The sequence below is a fragment of the Podarcis filfolensis genome (assembly GCF_964270895.1).
Source record: "Podarcis filfolensis genome assembly, chromosome: 11".
In the NCBI taxonomy this organism is placed as follows: domain Eukaryota; kingdom Metazoa; phylum Chordata; class Lepidosauria; order Squamata; family Lacertidae; genus Podarcis; species Podarcis filfolensis.
The window spans coordinates 55,100,296-55,121,332 of NC_139613.1; the positions used below are offsets into that span (position 1 = coordinate 55,100,296).

At 40.9% G+C, this 21,037-nt stretch overlaps 1 protein-coding gene across 2 annotated transcripts in view; it reads right to left on the bottom strand.

The window, feature by feature from the left end:
- Window positions 1-567: 567 nt before the first annotated feature.
- Window positions 568-21,037, bottom strand: part of DAPK1 (death associated protein kinase 1) — an 81,016-nt gene continuing 60,546 nt past the window's right edge. For both annotated transcript variants that reach the window (XM_083576502.1, XM_083576501.1), the window contains exons 18-26: window positions 18,433-18,531; window positions 15,755-15,832; window positions 14,862-15,084; window positions 12,618-12,806; window positions 9,456-9,653; window positions 7,140-7,278; window positions 6,139-6,259; window positions 3,779-3,967; window positions 568-2,970 (exon numbers count right to left, since the gene is read on the bottom strand). In XM_083576502.1, the coding sequence (XP_083432628.1) occupies window positions 1,738-2,970; window positions 3,779-3,967; window positions 6,139-6,259; window positions 7,140-7,278; window positions 9,456-9,653; window positions 12,618-12,806; window positions 14,862-15,084; window positions 15,755-15,832; window positions 18,433-18,531 (2,469 nt within the window). In that variant the 3' untranslated portion in view covers window positions 568-1,737. The remainder of the gene's footprint in view (window positions 2,971-3,778; window positions 3,968-6,138; window positions 6,260-7,139; window positions 7,279-9,455; window positions 9,654-12,617; window positions 12,807-14,861; window positions 15,085-15,754; window positions 15,833-18,432; window positions 18,532-21,037) is intronic.

Below are 21,037 nucleotides of genomic sequence, written 5' to 3' on the forward strand. Positions count from 1 at the left end.
TTCACTATCACTGCTGTTTCCAACTATGCAGAATCAGCACTTTTGGAGGAAATTAACACAGACCTTGGCCAGAAATCATTGTATTTACACAAAAAGTCATTTCCTCTTCACACACTTTTAAAAAAAGAAAGATGATTCAGCAGAGGAAACGCTTCAAAAACATGTTTGCGTATGTTTTCACCTTTGTGTCTTCCAGAGTCCTCCTCTAGTGTGCACAAGCTATTTGTTCCCTTTCTGCTTGACTTACTTGCAATATCCGAATCACTACCAGAAGCAAATTACAGCCTTTATCCTAAATGTTCTAGGGATGGCTCACAAATCACGGCAGACTTTGTAAGAAAGGTGGAACATAAATGAAATGGTGGCTACCAGGTTGGCGTGCCTGCAGGTTAAAAAAGCAGGCCATGCCTAAAGGATAGCCTACAGCAACCTCTTAATATAAAAACTGCAGGGAGTAATATAGTCCTGCAGAGTTCACAGCTGCTGCTAAAAAGTCAAGTTGTTGGAACCAACAGCAAGCAATGCTCAGTTTGCTGGTTTACACGAATGCAGCTAGGAAATGAGGAATGATGAAAAAGTTGCAACAGGCAACCATTTATTTGTAAAAAAAAACTTTAAAATTTTACTACAACAAAGATTAAGGAAAAACAGTATTAATATATATACATACATTGTATATGTATATACACATAATGTATCTTGTACAATTAAAATTACATGCTTTTCGGAACAGAAGAGTCTTGATCCCTCATACCATACCAATTTCTCTTACCGCAAGAAATTCTTGCTTTCCTTAATTAAAATAAAAATAAAAATCAAACTTTCAAGTATAAGAAATAAGCACACTAGTATCTGAAAGTGAAAAAAACATTTGCTTTGCACAAATGATCACTGTTAAGTACAGAGTAAATCTGTTTAGCTAACACTTGTATATATGTGCCTTGGTGAACTTTACAACTGTGTAAAATCTTTACCTGAGATATGTGGAAAGAATGGAAGGTGCAAGTTCATGGGGTTTCAATTTTTCCATTCCACTTCAACGGAAATAAAAACTGATAATGTCTTAATGTTTGTACTCGCACGGTATTCAACATGAGAGCTCTTCAGCAGAACAATTTTCATGTTACCAAGTATCTTAAACTCCAGAAAAACACAGAGGCAAGCACCACTTGTGGCAACCAGCATGCAGACAGTGAAATAGAGGTAGCATTGTCTTATAGCTTCAACAGGATCACTTGATTTTAGCCACATTATCTTCTGCAAAAGGCACTCACTTTTTCATTTCTAAGTCTGGTGTTAAAATTGAAATATACTAGCATTGTTTTACTAGAAATTTTTTTTCGTTTTTAAATTAAACAAGCACGATAAAAAAGGAGAGGACTTAGGAAACGAGCTTTGTATCACTACGTATGCTTCTTCTGTTTGGAAAAATGACTTTAAAAACCTCTAGGTACCGCAAAGCTAGAGTCCTCCCAGTTAAAATGCCAGTATTTAAGCAGCACGATGTATAATCAGAAACAAACTGTGAAATACCCAGAAATACACCAGCCTTTTATAACTAAAATAAGAGCAAGAGGTCACAGTAAAAAAATAAGATGATTGTTCACTTAAAAAGTGGTGCTGGGAGGCAGCGGCAACCCATGAATGTAGAAACTTATAAATACATACAAAACGGTCGTACTTAATCCTTTGTCGCTATCTGCTATTAGAAAAGTGTGTGCTTTCTCGTGTTTGCTTTTACCGAGAGACAACTGAGCTAATTGAATTATAAGATGTCCCACTGTTACAGCTTGAAGCATAGGCTTCCTGGCCATTCACATCTAAACTGACTCTAAACACAGAGGATGCTTTCATTAAAAAGTCAGCTGCATCTCTGCGCCCCAGTTCCCTCAGTTTAGACATTAGGGTGCCCACAGTGCTTTCAGGGCTATTTCCCCATTCCTGAAGAAGAGCATAGGATGGGCTCGGGACAAAGTCGTTCTGACTCCCATTGTTTGTATTGTATTTCGCAACCAGATCAGGGAGGCCCAAGTTCATAGCAAGAAGGCACCAGTCCTTGCCCATGGGATCCGGTGGATCCAGAAGTCGACTCAGTTTCCTTCGTGTAAGCAGATTCAGATCAGAGACGTGGATATCCATCCCCAAACTCCCCTGTGAATAGACATCTAGACACCCAAAGCACAGTATACTGCTAAAGCTTTCTTTGTAGCCACCCATGGTATTAGTCAATGAGGTCTCCTTTTGACTTTGTGCGCGGAAAAAATCTCTCGGGTGGTAGATCATGATTGGCTCATGGTGTTCCCTCAGCTGCTGAGGACTGAGATAGTGTTTGACTGTCAGGAGTCCTGGTAATGTTGTGGCCATCAGGTTATCAATTGTACTGCACACAGAGTCCAGGAACAAGCAGCATTTTATCTTCTCTGTTTCCAGGCCTCTAACTTGAACCTCAATACCCTGACCATTGTTCACAAGGAGGACAAGGAGTTCAGCTCCACGGTTCACAATCTTTGACCCATTGATCCACAAGCGTATGTCTGCATCTCCCTCTGTGCTCTGTTGATGGATCCATCTACAAAGATTCACCTGAACTTTGTGGAATATCCCACAAGGCAGTGGGGTGAGGTGTTCCACAGGAACAATTCTAACACCACCATAAATCATAACTTCATCTTCCTCGTCAGCCCAAGACCTATGGAGGCTATCAGTCTTGATTAAAGCAGGAATGTCAATCATTGTTCCACTGCTGAGATCCCTGGCACAGATGTCCATGGCATCCAAGATTTGGATGAGTTCTTCTATATCGCTATCTGGGACCAGGCGCTGGATGTCCTCTATGGTGTAACGGCCTCTGTAGTGATGGAGGGCCTTGGGGTTCTCCACGGACAGGAGTCTTCCAAGCACATTTGAACACAGCCAGCGAGGATCTAGCAGAACAACATCTTGGACTGTCTCGCTTTGCATGATATTGATCTGTTGAACAGAAGAAAAGCCACAAGTCAAATCCAAATACGAGAGAAAGGAATCGTTTTGCAGACATCGCAGCTTTAACTGTAAGAGGACTACAGGTTCTCATACAGTCCATTATCTACATCCAATGAAAAATGTGAATTTGAGAAAGGGAGGAGAGCTTCTCCTTGTATACTGAGTTCTCTGGCATACAGCACTTAAAGGACAGTGCAGACCACAAGTTATGGCTGGGTATCAAGCTGAGCCAAAATTCATTCACCTCTTTTGATGGCCAAGCTGCAAAGAATGCAGAGTTACCGTATTTTCGCTCTATAGGACACACTTTTTCCCCTCCAAAAATTAAGGGGAAATGTGTGTGCATCCTATAGAGCGAATGCAGGCTGCGCGGCTAAGCCCAAAGCCAGAACAGGGAGACGGAGCGCTGCGGAGAGCTCCGTCTCGCTGTTCTAGCTTGGGGATGGCTGCGCGCAAAGCCTCTGCAGGGCAGTGGGGTGCCTTCACCCCACTGCCCTGCAGAGGCTAGAAAGGCTGTCCCCGAAGCCAGAACAGCGAGGTGGTCTCGCTGTTCTAGCTTGGGGATGGTAGCTGCCTGAAGCCTCCAGAGCGCAGCGGGACTTCCCGCTGCGCTCTGGAGGCTTTGGGTGAATGCACCTTGAAAGCACCTTGTTTTAGAGGGGAAGAACAAGAAAAAAATTTTTTTCCCCTGTTCTCCCCCTCCTATGGTCCGGTGCGTCCTATGGTCCGGTGCGTCCTATAGAGCGAAAAATACGGTACCTATAGAATTAAAATTGGATTAATGCAGTTTACTTACTTCTCCTATACTGTGTAGCTGCTGGGCAATATGCCTCAGCTCATCTTCGCTTGCTAACGGGTTAAGCTGATCTTGCACATCATACACAAATTGCTGCAGTGACATGAGCTGGTTGGGTCCATTCACTTTTCTCCATGAAGGTAGCGTGGAGACGATTTTTTCGCACAAGTGTGTCATGGGTGGACATGTCTATGGAAAACACCAGATTGGACATTAGCTCTAATTCGAGAAGGTAAACTGTTATCTTTCTGCTTAAAAAAAATATGCCATCAATCACTCATATCCTAGCAGGAACAGACCCAGTGCAGTGGAACAGAGTCACAGAGTCACACTTCTGAGACTGCTTAGTCAGATGGGTCTGTGGCTGGGCAGGTGTGATGCTACACAGACACAACACCAGAGCCAATCTGCAGCCGCCACTGGTGCATCTGCACAGTCTCTACCTGGCCAGGTAAGCTGAAGTACTGTGAGGGCTGCTGGCTCCATGGCTCTGCCACACCTCACTGGATGCTGAAGAACAGAGCATTGATTCTATTTGGCCATGTATACTCCTCTATTGGTAATAAATGCTAGAAGTGGAAGTTATTTCCACAACTGATGCAGCCCTGGCAGTACTGGCTTGCAAGCTCATTCTGCTGAATGTGAAGGCTGTGCTATTCTTTCATTCCCATTTCAAGGCGATGCATTCTGTAAAGGAATACAAGAATGAAAGAAGCTATCAAATCACAGATTATGCTAAGTACTTAGTCATAGTCACTCCTGCTCCAGGCATCATGTAAACTGTATTTTCTTAAAAAAAACAAAAAACCCCAAAGCAAACTGCGACAGCATAACTGTAACACTCATCCCTTTTATATTTGTAATGTGAAAGTATGTCACAGTACATTATCCTCAGTTTTTGACAAGACAGTTAACAAGCCTTTTCTTTTATATTTCAAACATTTCATAAAGACAGCACAACATGTTAGTATGGCTTGCATTTAATCTGTACTGGCATAAGCAGACAGGCTCTTGAAGTCTTTTTAATGGAAAAACTGTGCAGTACCATGAACTTTCTGGAACAAAACAAACCCCGTTTCTTGGCACCATTTGCACAAGTTAACAGTATGAACTCAGGTGCATGCATATGCTGCAGAAAAAGAGCAGTGAAATAATCACTAGTTTAGCTGAGTGGTTCTGGCAAAGAAGGACCAGCTTTTCACAACAACACTGCAATCTATGAAAGACGTGAAAGCAGGAATCAACACACACTGCTTAAAAGGGGTTGCATTCTTCAGAATCCTGCCTCTGGCGAAAACTCATACTGAAACAAGCTGTATAGCTGATGCCTGTTTGACAGCCAGGAAGAAGAAGAAGAGTTTGGATTTGATATCTCGCTTTATCACTACCTGAAGGAGTCTCAAAGCGGCTAACGTTCTCCTTCCCTTCCTCCCCCACAACAAAAGCATTGTTAAATACTTATTCTGGGAGTGAGAAACATTTTACACACCAAAAAAATCTGGTGGCAAACCCAGCAGTAGGAGAGTGTAAGAATTATGCAGCAGAGGAGAGATGGTTGATTTACACAGAAAAGTACGCTTCTGTATATATACTATGTTTGGTTTTTTTTACAAAAAAAAACCCCACACAATTGGATGCCAGACAAATTAATCCCTTTTTCAAATTTGTTGGAAGTGAAAGCGGCTGAGTAAATAATGTGCAAAATTAAACATAGAAGCAGTGAGAAAACCACTATGGTATGCTGTGTAAAATATGGGACTAGGACCAGTGTTCAAACAACCACTCAGCCATAAATCTCAGTACGGGACCTATGGCAACTCATGTGATATGAGAATAAAGTGGAATAGCTAATTCATTCCACCGTGAGTTCCTTGGAGGAACGGCAAAGTATAAATGAAGAAAACAAAAATGACTCTCACTGAAAGGTTCAGAATGGTTTGGTCACATGGAATTCAAGAGGCCCAAAGCTTTTCAGAAGAACTAGTTCAACACTGCAGACACATGTTTAAAAACTTGCTATACTTCAATAAAATATTTATTAGGCTGTTTCTGCAGAATGAGACAAGTATATTTTCTATCTAAATTTACTTGCCCCTTTTTTTAACAAGGCGTAAGAAAGAGCTGAAAGAATTTATGGGCTCATGATCTATTTAATACTTCTTACCACCAGAGGGCACTCAGGCCAATGAATCTAATTTATCCCATACAGACCTTGTTTGTACTTGATTCATATTTCTAACTCTCTTCCTTTCTTCCCATACTTATAACCACAAGGCAACTTCATAACTCAAGGTGCACTCAAAATGAAAATACTCTCATGAGGCCTGGGCCAATGGATGTAATAAGAAGACGTGACTTACAGAAATAATTTGACTACGTAATTCTTGGAGGTGGTTGCGGAGAATCTTCATATCTTTAGAACCAGATGCCCCAGCATCCAAAACAAATAACCTGTCTAAAATGTGAAGGTCATTTCCAAACCTGAAAGGAAAAGAATAAAGAAGCTGTTTATCATTTTACAGTACTGCATCCATCCTTTTCATTCTTATTCCATGTATTAATTAAAGCAGTTTGAGGAAGCAAGTTCTACTAGCATCACATATCTAGTAAAAAAACCAACCTTGTAACTTGATCCTATTTCTATATACTCAGATCCTTCCAAATTTAGTGGTGCTTATCCCACAGTAAGTGTGCATATCTTTGTGGTGCACAGTGCCCTGGTTTAGTTGAAACTACGTTGAGCATGAGCGAAGGAAATTGAAACCTTCCCACTTTCTATTTTGAATTAACTGTGGTTTCCCATTATGCCCGGACTAAGAAAGCTGTGGGTTACTCTAACTGTGCTCACTTCAAACATTATCTGAAAACCATGGCTTAATGCTGCTTTGCTTGACTCAAGAGTTCAAACAAAATAGAAAATGGACGTCTGTTCAAAATGGAAAGCAAGCAGATGCTTCTACGTGGAAGTAGGGAATGCCTGAGCTCAAGTTTGCTGTGCCACATTTTCATAATGGAAATCCATTGTTTTAGACATTTAAAAAAAAATTACTGATTTTATATCTACTGATTTTTTTTTTTTTTACTTTTGCTACAATAACTGCTTTTGTTTCTGATGTTTTTGATCTGTTTTATATTTGCTTTATGGTTCTCTTTAGTTAAAGATCAAAAAGGAAATCCATTGTTTCCTTTCTGCATCTGAACCAGTCCAATGAAAGGTGTAGATTTTCTTTATTTGTATGCAAGTACAGCCTTTTCTTTTTTAAAAAAGTTTATCTCAAGGTCCTAACATGCACACAAGTTTTAAAATATACAAATTTCTTAGAAAAGCAATTGTTCCTTTTAAAAATAATACAGTTCTTACCTGTTCCTGATTTCTTTCAGAAGAGATGTATCTTTGTCATACTGGAACTCTCCTCCAGCAGAACGCGGAAGATTGACAATGTCGGCATGAGTAGCCACCAGTGCAACATGTAGTGGGTTTTTTAGCTTTCCTCCAAATGCTTCAGGAGGAAAAAAAAACACAAGGAAGACTTTGAGAGGAAAAGCTTTCTCTTCTAATGGCATGGTTCAAATGTAACATTTTATGGTAGGGTAAATTGTTATAATTACTTGACCATTTGAACTTGGACCAGCAGCTTAACCACGGTTTGTTAACCATGAACAAACCATACCTGTAAGCGATGGTTTGTTATTGGTCTATAAACTTTGGCTTAGCGTTATATGTGAACTTGGCGCTCAAGTCAGGGATTGATTAAATGTTTCCCCAAACCTAAGAGGCTGACTGTGGCTAGTGTGGTTACATTCACAGCACAAAAAACAGACATTCATCATTCCAAAGCAAAATTGATGGTCCATGTCATAAAACAGAGATATATTACAAATCACAATAAATCTTTGTAAACCATCTATTTCGTTTCTAACAAAATATATATTTGGAGAAGGGGCAATGCTTTTTTTCAGCTATAGCTACTTTTTTAAAAGATCATCCATTGACCGCACTAGTCTACAAGACTATGGTTGAGAGTATTATAGGCAGGAAACAAACGATCTAAAAAACATTCATACAGTGGTATGAATGCAATTTTACAGTACTTACACAAACAAAGAATTCTCACATAAGTGAGAGTTAAGTAGGAAAGCCTGGGAGATACCATGAAAAAGAATGAGAGAGAAAGAGATACAAATGGGGTATGAATGAGGTAACAGCACTGAACACAAATTTGTACAGCCTGCTTGCTTATACATCATCTTGATAAGATGAAAGTATTTTGCCAAATTTCGGAAAATACTGAATTTAACTTTATTGCTATTACCTGTATTGTGGCACATACTCTAGAGGCAATACCACAAAAATCCGTATGAGCAAGGGCCATCATATGCTAAACACATACATTCTTCAAATGCAGAATACAGATAAGCACACTTCAGACTTCCATGGAACATAAGCATGCCCAATACAATCCTTGGTTTCTGTTTTGTGCTCTTTGTAAATTCTATGCAAATCTAAAGGTAAAGGTAAAGGAACCCCTGACCATTAGGTCCAGTCGTGTCCGACTCTGGGGTTGCGGCACTCATCTCGCTTTACTGGCCGAGGGAGCCGGCGTACAGCTTCCAGGTCATGTGGCCAGCATGACTGAGCTGTTTCTGGCAAACCAGAGCAGCGCACGGAAACGCCGTTTACCTTCCCGCCGGAGCGGTACCTATTTATCTACTTGCACTTTGATGTGCTTTCGAACTGCTAGGCTGGCAGGAGCAGGGACCGAGCAATGGGAGCTCACCCTGTCGCGGGGATTCGGACCACCGACCTTCTGATCAGCAAGTCCTAAGCTCTGTGGTTTAACCCACAGCGCCATCCACGTCCCACGTGCAAATCTAGAACACCCCAAATCCCTATATTGGTTCCAGCGCAAATATGATCTGTATTCATTCTAATGTGTAGCAGATCATGTGCTTTACATGCAGAAGGTCCTATGTTCAATTCAGGTAGAACTGGGAGAGAGCACTGTCTCAAACTCCAGAGAGCCATTGGTAGCCAATGAAGACCAGCGGTGTTGTCAGATGACAATTCCCATCAGGTCTGACCGTTGGCCATGCTTGCTGGGGCTGTTCAGCAACATCTGGCAGGCCAAAGGTTCTCTACCCCAATATAGACAATGCTGACCTAGATGGACCAATTAACTGGTTCATCTTATATTCTTATATTCATAACAAGCACTATGGTCTTTGTTAAACCATCAGTCCCATGATCGTTTAATTAATGGCTTTGTTGAACACATATCAGCAACTTTGCTGTTGACGAAGTGAAGACAGACATCATGACTTTGTTCTTCCAAAAAACTTCCACAGTAGGTGAAGAGTAATTTACCATAATGAAGCTAGATTTATGATGTTAGCTAAACCTATATATTTAACATTTCTCCAAAATATGGAGCAATTAAGTTCGTTGGTATACCCAACTTTAAAGCAACATGCCCAGTTAAAATATTTGACCAGTGATCTCATTTAAGAAGTATATTGAACAGCAAAGAATTCTAAAAAGGTTAATTCGTATGAATCAAGGCAGTAGAGTAAAAAGAAGGATGGAATGGTTCAACATAGCTCTACAAAACCATGAAGAAATACTGCTTTCTCCCTTGCATGTTGAAGGGCTGGCGGAGATAAAGTACTTGCGGCATACCTATGGATTCTTCGACTGGAACAAGAGATTTTAGGAAACTAAGCCAAAAGGTCACTTGGTTCAACTGTATTTCATAGGGCTCTTCAAGACTAAAAAGTACAACGTGAACTGAGGTGGGATCATTTGCAGCAAAATAGTCATAGCAGCAGAAATACACAGGATTCCCAGAGAATTCCCACACACTGAAATCACCAACTCCTGCAACAAGCAAATATATATTATCAAGACATCGAGTAGAACAAGTTTCACAAACATTTTATTGTTGTTGTTGTTGTTGTTGAAGTATACATACCGGTAACTATTATTATTATTATTATTATTATTATTATTATTATTATTATTAGCTATTATATTCAGAGACAGAGGCTGCAATCCTGATCACAGTTACATTTACTGATTTCAAAGAACCAAGCCATGCATACTGGGTGCAAGACTGCAGTCAAAATTAGACAGGTTTATCCACTGAAGAAATTCAAGTCTTTTTTTTTACCACAGTGGGTCTTACACTAGAAGACAAACTTTTCTCCATAACTTTTCTGTGAAAACTATAGAAAACATGGCACAATACACCTACTGCTAAAGCTGTAGTTTGTGCAGAAGTACACATTAAGACCACTGCAAGAGGGTTAATTGCTAAAATATTAAATGAGTAATTTTACCATTTTTGTCTTGTTTGACAGAATCTGAAGCATACTATTACACAGGCATATTATTGTGCTATATAAAGTGTCAAAACAGGAGGTTTTCTTTTTTAAAAAATCAGAACAGGCCATTTTGTTTCACAAGACAGTAGAATAATAATGTGTAATTGTAAACTCACAGAGAGATTAGAATAGTCATAGTTCATTACTGCCTGCCATTTTATGCAACACTTTATCATGCAATTTTTATTTTTTAAAGTTTTCTGAAGCTGAGAGAAGCATATGTTTATTCCCTGTCCTCCAGAGAGTAATAGGCATTTTTACAAACTTTAATTAATAGGATTTATAAATAAATGCATCTCAGGGAACACTAGAAAAATCCCTCAGCATTTTAAAAGGAATTGTAATTTCAGATATTAGTAGTTCAGAAATGTTATCTTTATTAATCTGGAGGATTTGAGCAAATACTTTGGCTAGTGTAATAATCTCAATCTGCATATATAAACAGGATGTCAGGCTACAGTTGGAAGTGACAGTATGCTCATTCCAGGCTGGAATTTAAGCCTCAATGCATAGTAGCTTTAGGAATTCCTTCAAAAATTGTGACATTTTCCTAAGCTCATAATTTCTATGACAAACCCCTGGCACTTTTGACAAATACTGTGTCCTACGACGGTGGAGATGCAATCTATTCCTTCTTCTCGTGGAATATTTGGCTGCTGTTTTTCGAAGCTTTGAAGAATAACGAGTAAACATCTGAAATATCTACCCATTAGTACACCTGCAGGTTGGAAGGACTCAGCCTTTCTTTGGGTACAGGTTGGCTGAATGAGAGCTTCTTAAACAGCAGTGAGTAAGCACCTCACAATGTTTGTTCATCAGTGGCAGAGTGAATTCCTCAGACTATAGATACAATGCTCCCATCATGTCTGTTCAACCCTACAGTGAATACCCTGGAGAAGACTGTCCCTCGTATAAGGGTTTCTTTGCAGGCTGTAAAAGGGCCTATATCTCCTCAGACAGAGAATGGCTCTCTCCAGCTTGTATTCCTCATAGAGATGCTTGTACAGAGCAAACAGCAAGTTAACCACACTTCTGGGATTCCATCAATAAATGCAGCTCCAGCTGAAAATGTAATACCACCACTGGCTTTGGCCAATATCTCTTGGCTCTCAGAGGATTAGTGCTGGATTGAGATACTACGCTGACACTTAAGAAACTTTAAAATAGTAATGTTTTTTGAGATATTGTGTTGACATAGCAAATGTTACACCTAATTGTAAGCTTTTATTGTGCTGGTAGAGAGTCTGAAATTAGGGATAAAGCACTGATATACTTAAAAAATTTTTTTAAAGATTTTCTTGTTTTATAGAAGTATGTGTAATGTCTCTCATATTTTTTCCATGTAACATTTTTACAAATCAGTTTCATTTGTTGAGACATTAGGAAGAAAAGAGGTGGGGGGGAAGATGGGTGGGGTCGGGTGGCGATGTTTCTATTTTGCTTAATGTATGTAGGGTTTGGTGTCAGCGTTACTCGTGCCGGTTCTCTGCTGATCGCTTGTGTTCCTTTGGTGGTGAAAGAGGTTGGGGTTGGCCTAGGATGTGGTTGTTTGTTTGTGATTGGCTGTGGTGATCTTTGTTTTCGGGTGTGAGTGGGGTGGGTGGGTGTTTTGGATCAGGTTAGCCATATTGATTTATATGCTGTTGGTGGATTATTGTCATTGTCCTGTTGGGCTGTGTACATGTCTTCTTCTGTTTGTCCCCGTGTCAGTTTCAGTTTATTGGTTAATTTTTCTAGTAGGGCTGTTTCCCATACTATTTGGTACCATTGGTCCATGCTTACTCCTGACAGGTCTCTCCAGTGTCTGGTTATGGTGTTTCTGGCTGCTGAAAGTAGGTGGGTTATGAGTTCTTTGTGGTGTAAATGGGCATTGTTGTCTTGGAAGATGTTTAGTAGGGCCAGTTCTGGGGTGATGTCTAATACTTGCTTAGTTATTTTACATATTTCTCGTATGGCTGTTGTCCAGAATAGTTGGATTTTGGGGCACTCCCACCACATGTGGAGGTATAAGCACTGATATACTTAAAGTGTGCCCCCTCTTGGAGAGTTTTGAAGGGTGGAAACTATAGGGGAGACTTATGTCTGCAGAATGCTTTCCCTAATGATGGTCACCTGGCACCGTCATGGACATGTTTTCACTGCCAGGTTAACACTTTCTCATTCCCAGGACACTTGATGGAACATGATCCAGATGTGCTCTGGGTTACTGATAAATGTTTGTTTGCTGGTTTTCTGTGGTGGCTGGCACTGTTCTATGTATTTCGTTAATTTTTCATGGGTGTTTCAAACAATTTTGGATTTTTTCAACCCCATGTAAGCCACCTAGAGCTTGCTCTGTGTTCGGCAACTAACAAAATAAACCAATAAATAATTTAATTGGATTTCAGACTGAAGCGTTTTTTGCACAAAGGACCCAATTAGTTACATTAAAAGAAGAGGATTCAAGTTCATGTTTTACCATTCAAATATGCATTCTGAACGTCAATGGCCTTGGTTGACTGGTCATCTGCTGAGCAGTGGGAATGGTGAGAGGGCGAGACAAAGACTTCCAACATCCCTTTGGTAAGGCCTGGCTCAAACATCATGCTCCGGCTTCTCACACTAACATTCTCACAGCCAGGATACAGATTTGTAATACTTACTGAAACTGGATCACAGGAAGAAAAGGAGAAGGGCAAAAGAAGATTACAAACCCCGAATTTTTAAAAACAGCATTATTACAAAACCATGTGGACAGACCATTGTGGTAGTCTGCGCAGAGCAAGTTCAAGCATTGGTGGCAAAAATAAGGCGCTGATGCTATCAGCAGCTGCCTGGAATATTCTCTTTTCAGATATACAAGTACACAACAATCAATCACAACCAAAGCCCTCCTATCTTCTCTAGAGGTGAATCAGCAGTTCAGAACAGTCCCTTGGTGCCAAAGGAGGTCATTCCCAGTTCACAGCTGGGTAGATTACATATGGTTGGAGACCTTCTTTTTTGAGGGGGTAGAGGCACTGGTACTTTACTTGTGAGAGCAATATTTTCCCCCTCACCAATTATTGCTGCAGGGATCAATGATTTGAACAAGTATGTTATTATCTAAATATTAAGGATAATTTGAATAATAAATAGCAAAGCTGCATCTTTTCCATGAAGGAGCATTTAATTATCCGTAACTTTTTCAGGATTAACAGAAACCATGCAAATTTAGTAAATATGTATAATTAGTACTTTTGGTATTGAACTAGCCTCCTCTAGTGGTTGAAATAATTAAGGCACCCCTGACATTTCTGAAGGCGCAAGTCAGCTTTGATCAACTTGGTGCCGTGTTTTTAGACTACGACTCGAATCAGCCCCAGCCAGAACGGCCCTGGAGGGCACCCAGTTGGTGAAAGCTGAAATAAATATAAATATTTTCATATTTTAATATGAAAAACAGTATTATCTTAACTGCACCTTTAATGCTACACTGTAAAGCATTCTCATCCATCTGAACAGTGGTGCATCCACTCTTGTTAGAAACCAAGTACTATGCTAGTGTACTACTGAAATATAAAATGTCAAGAGCCAAAAATGAATGGTGCAGATCATCACCACTCCCCAAGCAAAGTTCTGCCATTTTGTGGGTCTTTCCTTCTAAAAAAACCAAAACATTTCTTTCCAAGAGTTTAACACCTGCCATCTTTAAAGCTGGCATGCACTGTATTTTTCTGTATTTTTCCATCTATAAGATGCCCCCATGTACAGTGGACGCTTGGGTTGCGAACGTGATCCGTGCGGGATGCACGTTTGCAACCCGCATCTGTGCACGCGCAGGTAGCGATTCAGTGCACCTGTGAATGTGCAAAGCGCAATTTAGTGCTTCTGCGCATGTGCGACTGCCAAAATTCGGAAGTAAACCATTCTGGTACTTCCGGGTTTTGGCAGTCCGTAACCCGAAAAAACGCAACCTGAAGCGGACGCAACATGAGGTATGACTGTATAATTTTTGGGGACTCAGTTTTAAGAAAATGAGGGGAGATGGCCCAAAATTGTTGAGCTTCTCCCCCTACGCAGTAGTGGGCAGGAAACACTCCCTAGATCATTTCCCACATGCAGCAGCATCGGGGGAAGTTGTGCGCCCGCCAACCAGCTGGCTGCTTCTCTCCCCCCCTCATGCCACTATCCGCGTATAGGACAACCCCTGTTTTTTGACTGCGAGAAGCCAAGTTACAGGGAACCAGGCAGACGGCCTTCTCGGTAGTGGCGCCCTCCCTGTGGAATGCCCTCCCCCCAGATATCAAAGAGAACAACAACTACCAGACTTTTAGAAGACATCTGAAGGCAGCCCTGTTTAGGGAAGGTTTTAATGTTTGATGTATTACAGTATTTTAATATTTTTTTGAAAGCCGCCCAGAGTGGGTGGGGTATAAATAATGAATTATTATTATTATTATTATTATTATTATTATTATTATTATTATTATTTCAAAAAACCTCGTCTAATACACGCAAAAATACCATATATGGCAAACCCCACCTTCCTGCAGGAAGTCTACTCTTCTGCCTTCTCCAGCTTTGCATGAAAAGTGATCATTGCCTTACTGCAACTAGATTAGGCCCAGCACGAACACCACAAATTAAAACAGTTGCTGTAAACTAGTATGTTCACCCAATGCACTGAGGTAAAAAACTATGACTATTAAGAGCGACAACATAAAAAGCCTTAAAATGGTACCTGATGGCTTATTAGATAAAGGTGAAGGGGGAAAACGGACAGAGTTTGTAGAGGAAAGCCTTGGTCTGCGTCTTCTGAAAAAGCTTCTCAGGAGCCCACACTTCAGAGACTCCACAAGAGTAGTTTTCCCAGATGCCGAGTGTCCAAAAAGCTTAAGTTTTATTCTCGGCTGCAGATTATGAGTAGGTCTAAGATGCTGGATGAAAAGTGCTCTGTGTGTATCCTATAAGGCGAAAGCAAAGAATAAAACAAATACGTAGTTGTGAAGAGAAACGCCAAACATCAAAATGCTTTTACTTCTTTAAACATCCCATATTTTCCAGAGTAAAGCAGTTGTGCAAGAATTAGTATTCTGATTCAAGTAGCAAAAATATAACGAATGACGGGAGGGATAGGGGAGACAAAGCCCCATGGCACAAGGGAAAGCCTTTCTGCTAATGGGACAACTTTGCTGGAGACAACCCTTCTTTCCTCTAGGGAACAGGGAATGCTTTACCCTTAGGGGATTTTGTTAAAATTAAAGTGATAACTGTTATGTACTGAAGTTCTCACCCTGGGCCAGCAGGGGGATACTGTAGATAGTTATGCAAATAAGGGATCGAAAGTGACGTTCAGTGATTGGATAGTTTTAGAAAGTTGTTACAGTAACGTTGTACTGGAGCTCTATATAAGCAGGCTGACTGAGCCCTTCAGTTCAGTTCTGTCCTGTGAACAAACAAGTGCTGTTTGAAGAATCGCTGTGTCGTCTGATATGTTCACCCACAACTTAACACTAACTGTCAATGAATTATTAACCATTACTAAAAAAAAAAATTTGATCTATTATTTTTCATAATATTTTAGGTTCAAGTGAAAAAGCGAAATGAAGCTCGATTCCTCACTCATCTCCTCACCTTTTTTAATCTTGTAAGCAGACTGGCTACATGTTCGTGTTGCTCCGCTCTAGCCAGGTCTTCTGCTGTTTTTCCATCCTGTTAGAAGACAAGTGATTAGCTCCAATGACTTCTAGCCCACAAGAGAAAAACAGAAACAAAAATGTTCCAATATCCTCAGGGTGGTAAGAAAATAAATTATGTCAGAAGCAAATGGATTAAGGAAAGAAATAGCAAGGACCTCCTAGCTGGAATCTCTATTTTGTTCCCTTTCTGTTCTTTTTTCTCTTAATGCTTCTTTTATAAAAGCATCCTGATATTACAGAAACACTTGAAGCATTTTTTTAACCCCTTTCAGCAAGATTGCTCCCATCTTTACAAAGAAACACACAAAAAGCTTTTTCCAAGCCATGTGTTCCTAATACTGCGTATGAACAATATGAATCTTTAAAATGCAACTACAATGATCTGTTGGTGCTCATTTAAATAGGATGCAAGAAATCATGAATTGTGTTTATATAGCTATGAGAAATAGAGAGGGGGAAATGAATTATTTGGTTACTTTGTCTATCATCTCTGGGAGGTGTTAGTGCAGGGAAGATGACAGCACAGCTTTAAACAGCTTAAGCAAACTCAGGAGCGGAGCAAATCTGTATTCAGCATTCTGCTTTTGACTTTTAATTACCCACATTCCATGAGTCAGCAGTTTGGTGTGAAATGAAGTATAAGAAAAATTGCTTACTGCAATAGCTTCTTAGGGCTGCATTCGTGCAACTGTTATACCTTGAGGACCTACCCAATCTGTATTTACAATCTTTTCTGAAACAGAACTGCATTTTTGATTTAAGCAAGGAGAGCTAATGCAGTCCTTCTGATAGTGTGCTAGCATGTCTTCAATTAAGACCACCAAGATCAACAAAATACTGGAACTCAAAATGGTTCTTTTCTGCTAACCATTTGAAGACACTGTGCTACCTCATCTATCCAAAACTATGCTTCCATAATAACATATCCCTTAAGCTACTTAAATGAATGCACTTTATACCCATCCATTAAATAAAACACAAGAGTGTGGTGAAAGAATGAAAAAAGCAAACTCCCCTCCCCCCCAGTTTTTCAATACAACCTTATGATGCTGACCAAGTAGTAATTCTAATTGTTATTAGCTAGTGTGCATGCAAGTGTGGACATAGGTGGAGTTATTCTGGATTATTAAATTTTAAGTAGAAAGTTAAAATCTTCAAGATGAGGCCAGTTTATTTTCCTGCTCTGCAGTACAGTTCAAGGAGATTCCTTTGAATATGTGAATTAGCTTTAAATCACTGCAAGTGCTGCAGGGGTGGTGGTGGTGGTGGTGGTGATGATGATGATGATGATGATGATGATGATGATGATAATAATAATAACAATAATAATAATAATAATATTTGTACCCCACCCATCTGGCAAGGTTTCCCCAGCCACTCTGGGTGGCTTCCAAGAAAGATGAAAAATACAGGCACATAAATTGCACATGGGACGTGGGTGGCGCTGTGGGTTAAACCACAGAGCCTAGGACTTGCCGATCAGAAGGTCGGCGGTTCAAATCCCCACGACAGGGTGAGCTCCCATTGCTCGGTCCCTGCTCCTGCCAACCTAGCAGTTCAAAAGCACATAAAAGTGCAAGTAGATAAATAGGTACCGCTCCGGCGAGAAGGTAAACGGCGTTTCCGTGCGCTGCTCTGGTTCGCCAAAAGCGGCTTAGTCATGCTGGCCACATGACCCGGAAGCTGTATGCCGGCTCCCTCAGCCAATAAAGTGAGATGAGCGCCGCAACCCCAGAGTCGGCCACGACTGGACCTAATGGTCAGGGGTCCCTTTACCTTTACCTATTATTTGTACCCCACGCATCTGGCTGGGTTTCCCCAGCCACTCTGGGTGGCTTCCAACAAAGATGAAAAATACAGGCACATAAATTTCACGCAAACATTCTCTCTTTCTGTTTCTCTTTACAGCAATGTTGTGAGCCTATGACACAAAACTATTTGGCTTGCAGCAGGAGAGCCCTGACAACTATGCAGGTAGACCGAGGGGACGGGCACACATTTTGGGTGCAATCTCTATGCACCTCCTGCAGAAAAACCCCCACACGTTACTTAGTTAAAGTGCGGGCAGTGATGTGTGTGATAGCTATTTGGTTCTTCAAGAAGGTCAGTTTTAGGAACATTACTCAACCCTGGTGAGGGCTGAAAAGACAGCAGGTGGTGCTGATTGGAGGCAGTGGCGCAGATCCGTTGGACAAGCAGTAATTGTTTTACAAGCTCACCTGCAAACTTGCTGATCCATTCACTCTGCCTCCCACACATGCCAGTACACTGTGAATTATCCTTCTTATTTTTAGCATGAAAGCTTTCCAGAGGAACTAATTTCAAAAAGGCCTAAATATTGTATTTATAGGTTTTCAACACACATTGTCAGGGGAATAGCTAACACGTTACTGGAAACAAAGTAGCCGAGTTCTTAGCAAGAATACTGTTGCTAAGCTAGGAACTGCGTTCCAAATTAAATTATTTTAGGCTTAGTGTCAGAAAAGCCTGCATATTGTGTGTAAGATTTTTTAAAAACCTAAGTGTTATAGCTCAGAAGCTCTTTTTGTGTGTGTGGGGGGGGGGGGAGAGATTTCAGAAAACTGCCAAACCCATATACTAGGTCATACTTACAGAAGTTAACGCCTCCACGTTTGCTCCACTTAGGCAAAGGTACCGGACAACATCGAGAATTCCATTGTTCGCTGCCAGATGTAAAGGTGTCCTACCATACTATAAAAGATAAAATAAGACTTCTGCTGAAACAATAATCCAGTCAAAATATTAAAATGTTGTGATTGGCTTGCAGACAGAGACATGGTCTTGCACTCATTCCTCCTTCCATGCAGCTGAAAGGAGGCGTTTGGTGAACAGCAGTTTCCTATTTTTTCCAAACTAGGAATCAAAGTTTATCACTAACTGCGGCTAGTTTAAAGAAGTCTCATTTCCTGAACCATGGTTTGAAGTTAGCTTGTTTTGAAACTGGACCATATCGTATTAAACTATGATTCCTGGATAAAGTGGATCGTATTAAACTATGAGAGGGACACGGGTGGTGCTGTGGGTTAAACCACAGAGCCTAGGACTTGCCAATCAGAAGGTCGGCGGATCGAATCCCTGTGACGGGGTGAGCTCCCGTTGCTCGGTCCCTGTTCCTGCCAACTTAGCAGTTCGAAAGCACGTCAAAGTGCAAGTAGATAAATAGGTACCACTCGGGTGGGAAGGTAAATGGCGTTTCCATGTGCTGCTCTGGTACGCCAGAAGCGGCTTAGTCATGTTGGCCACATGACCCGGAAGCTGTACGCCAGCTCCCTCGGCCAGTAAAGCGAGATGAGCGCCACAACCCCAGAGTCGTCCGTGACTGGACCTAATGGTCAGGGGTCCCTTTACCTTTATTAAACTATGATTCCTGGTTCAAATGAAGTGGGTAGCTGCAGTTAAGCAAAAATGAAAGGTTTCAAACTTCCTCTTGGCAATGTGAGAGAAAGGAGAAGTGGGAGTTTGCAAGACCAAGGCTCCTTATGCGCAGCATTATATCTGAACAGGGTCATACTCTAGGAGCCTCTCAATATACCAGTTTGATATAATCATGCCTCTTGCAGTTTAGTGACTAAACCATTCAGCACACCATAATCTAGCAAGGTGGTTTGTAACCCAAGAAGTGCACTCCCAAGGCTTAATCTTCAGCAGAAGCAAACAACTTTACAGTGGTGCCTACTCACTTTTTCCTCCTTAAAAAAACCTTTAAAACTTCCATGAATCAGTGTTTAAAAACAACATCTGAAAGGAATGTTGAGGTCACAGTACTAATTCATCTTGCTGTTTGGAGAGGGGAACTATGGATTCACACTAAACACATTAAAGGGATTCCTACACTTGTTGATAACTTTTGTGGGGCTTGCTACTGCCCAATCATGAATACTGCAGTACTAAAATCCTGGATATCTGCATTGTTTTCTATAGGCAGCTCTCATTTCCCGGGGGGGGGGGAGGAGGAGAGAGGGGGGAAAGCATCTAAAACAGCTGTGGCATCATTCACACACACACACACACACACACACACACACACACACACATAAATAAATATTATGGTGCTGGAGGAGACTCTTGAGAGTCCCATGGACTGCAAGAAGAACAAACCTATCCATTCTTAAGGAAATCAGCCCTGAATGCTCACTGGAAGAACAGATCGTGAAGCTGAGGCTCCAAGACTTTGGCCACCTCATGAGAAGAGAAGACTCCCTGGAAAAGACCCTGATGTTGGGAAAGATGGAGGGCACAAGGAGAAGGGGACGACAGAGGACGAGATGGTTGGACAGTGTTCTTGAGGCTACCAGCACGAGTTTGACCAAACTGTGGGAGGCAGTGGAAGACAGAAGTGCCTGGTATGCTCTGGTCCATTGGGTCACGAAGAGTCGGACACGACTAAACGACTAAACAACAACAACAAATTATATATATATATATATATATATATATATATATATATATATATATATGAATGATTCTGCTGTGACTACAGTGGTGCCTCGCAAGACGAAAAGAATCCGTTCCGCGAGTCTCTTCGTCTTGCGGTTTTTTCGTCTTGCGAAGCAAGCCCATTAGCGGCTTAGCGCTATTAGCGGCTTAGCGGATCAGCTGATAAGCGGCTTAGCGGCTTGGGGAAAAGGGGGGGGAAAGGAAAAAACCCCGCAGGAACTCGCAAGACATTTTCGTCTTGCAAAGCAAGCCCATAGGAAATTCGTTTTGCGAAGCACCTCCAAAACGGAAAACCCTTTCGTCTAGCGGGTTTTCCGTCTTGCGAGGCATTCGTCTTGCGGGGCACCACTGTATATAATTTAGGGATTTCTAGGGATTTCTATAGGAGTGCAGAAACACAAGTGTCTGTATATTTTAAAGCTTGTATTAAGGCTTCTAGAAGTTTTACTTTTAAAATATGAAGTTGTTGCAAATTACATACAAGTCTGTGTTCTTTGTGTAGGATAATTAGAACCATGTATGTTGTTAATTCTTCCATCGTTTTTGTGAAATCCTGGCTTTACTGCCAGACACAGAATGAACATTTACTTGGTTAATACATTTTCTGTGCACTTTCTGGACAAAGCTGCTTAGTGATATTACCTTATCTGTGCTGCTGTAATTTCATCAAATATTATGACCTTTTAGAGCACATGCACAGTAATATTTCACCTTTCCTTAATTAATCTGGAGAAGCAGCAAAGAAAGAAAGTTAATAAGA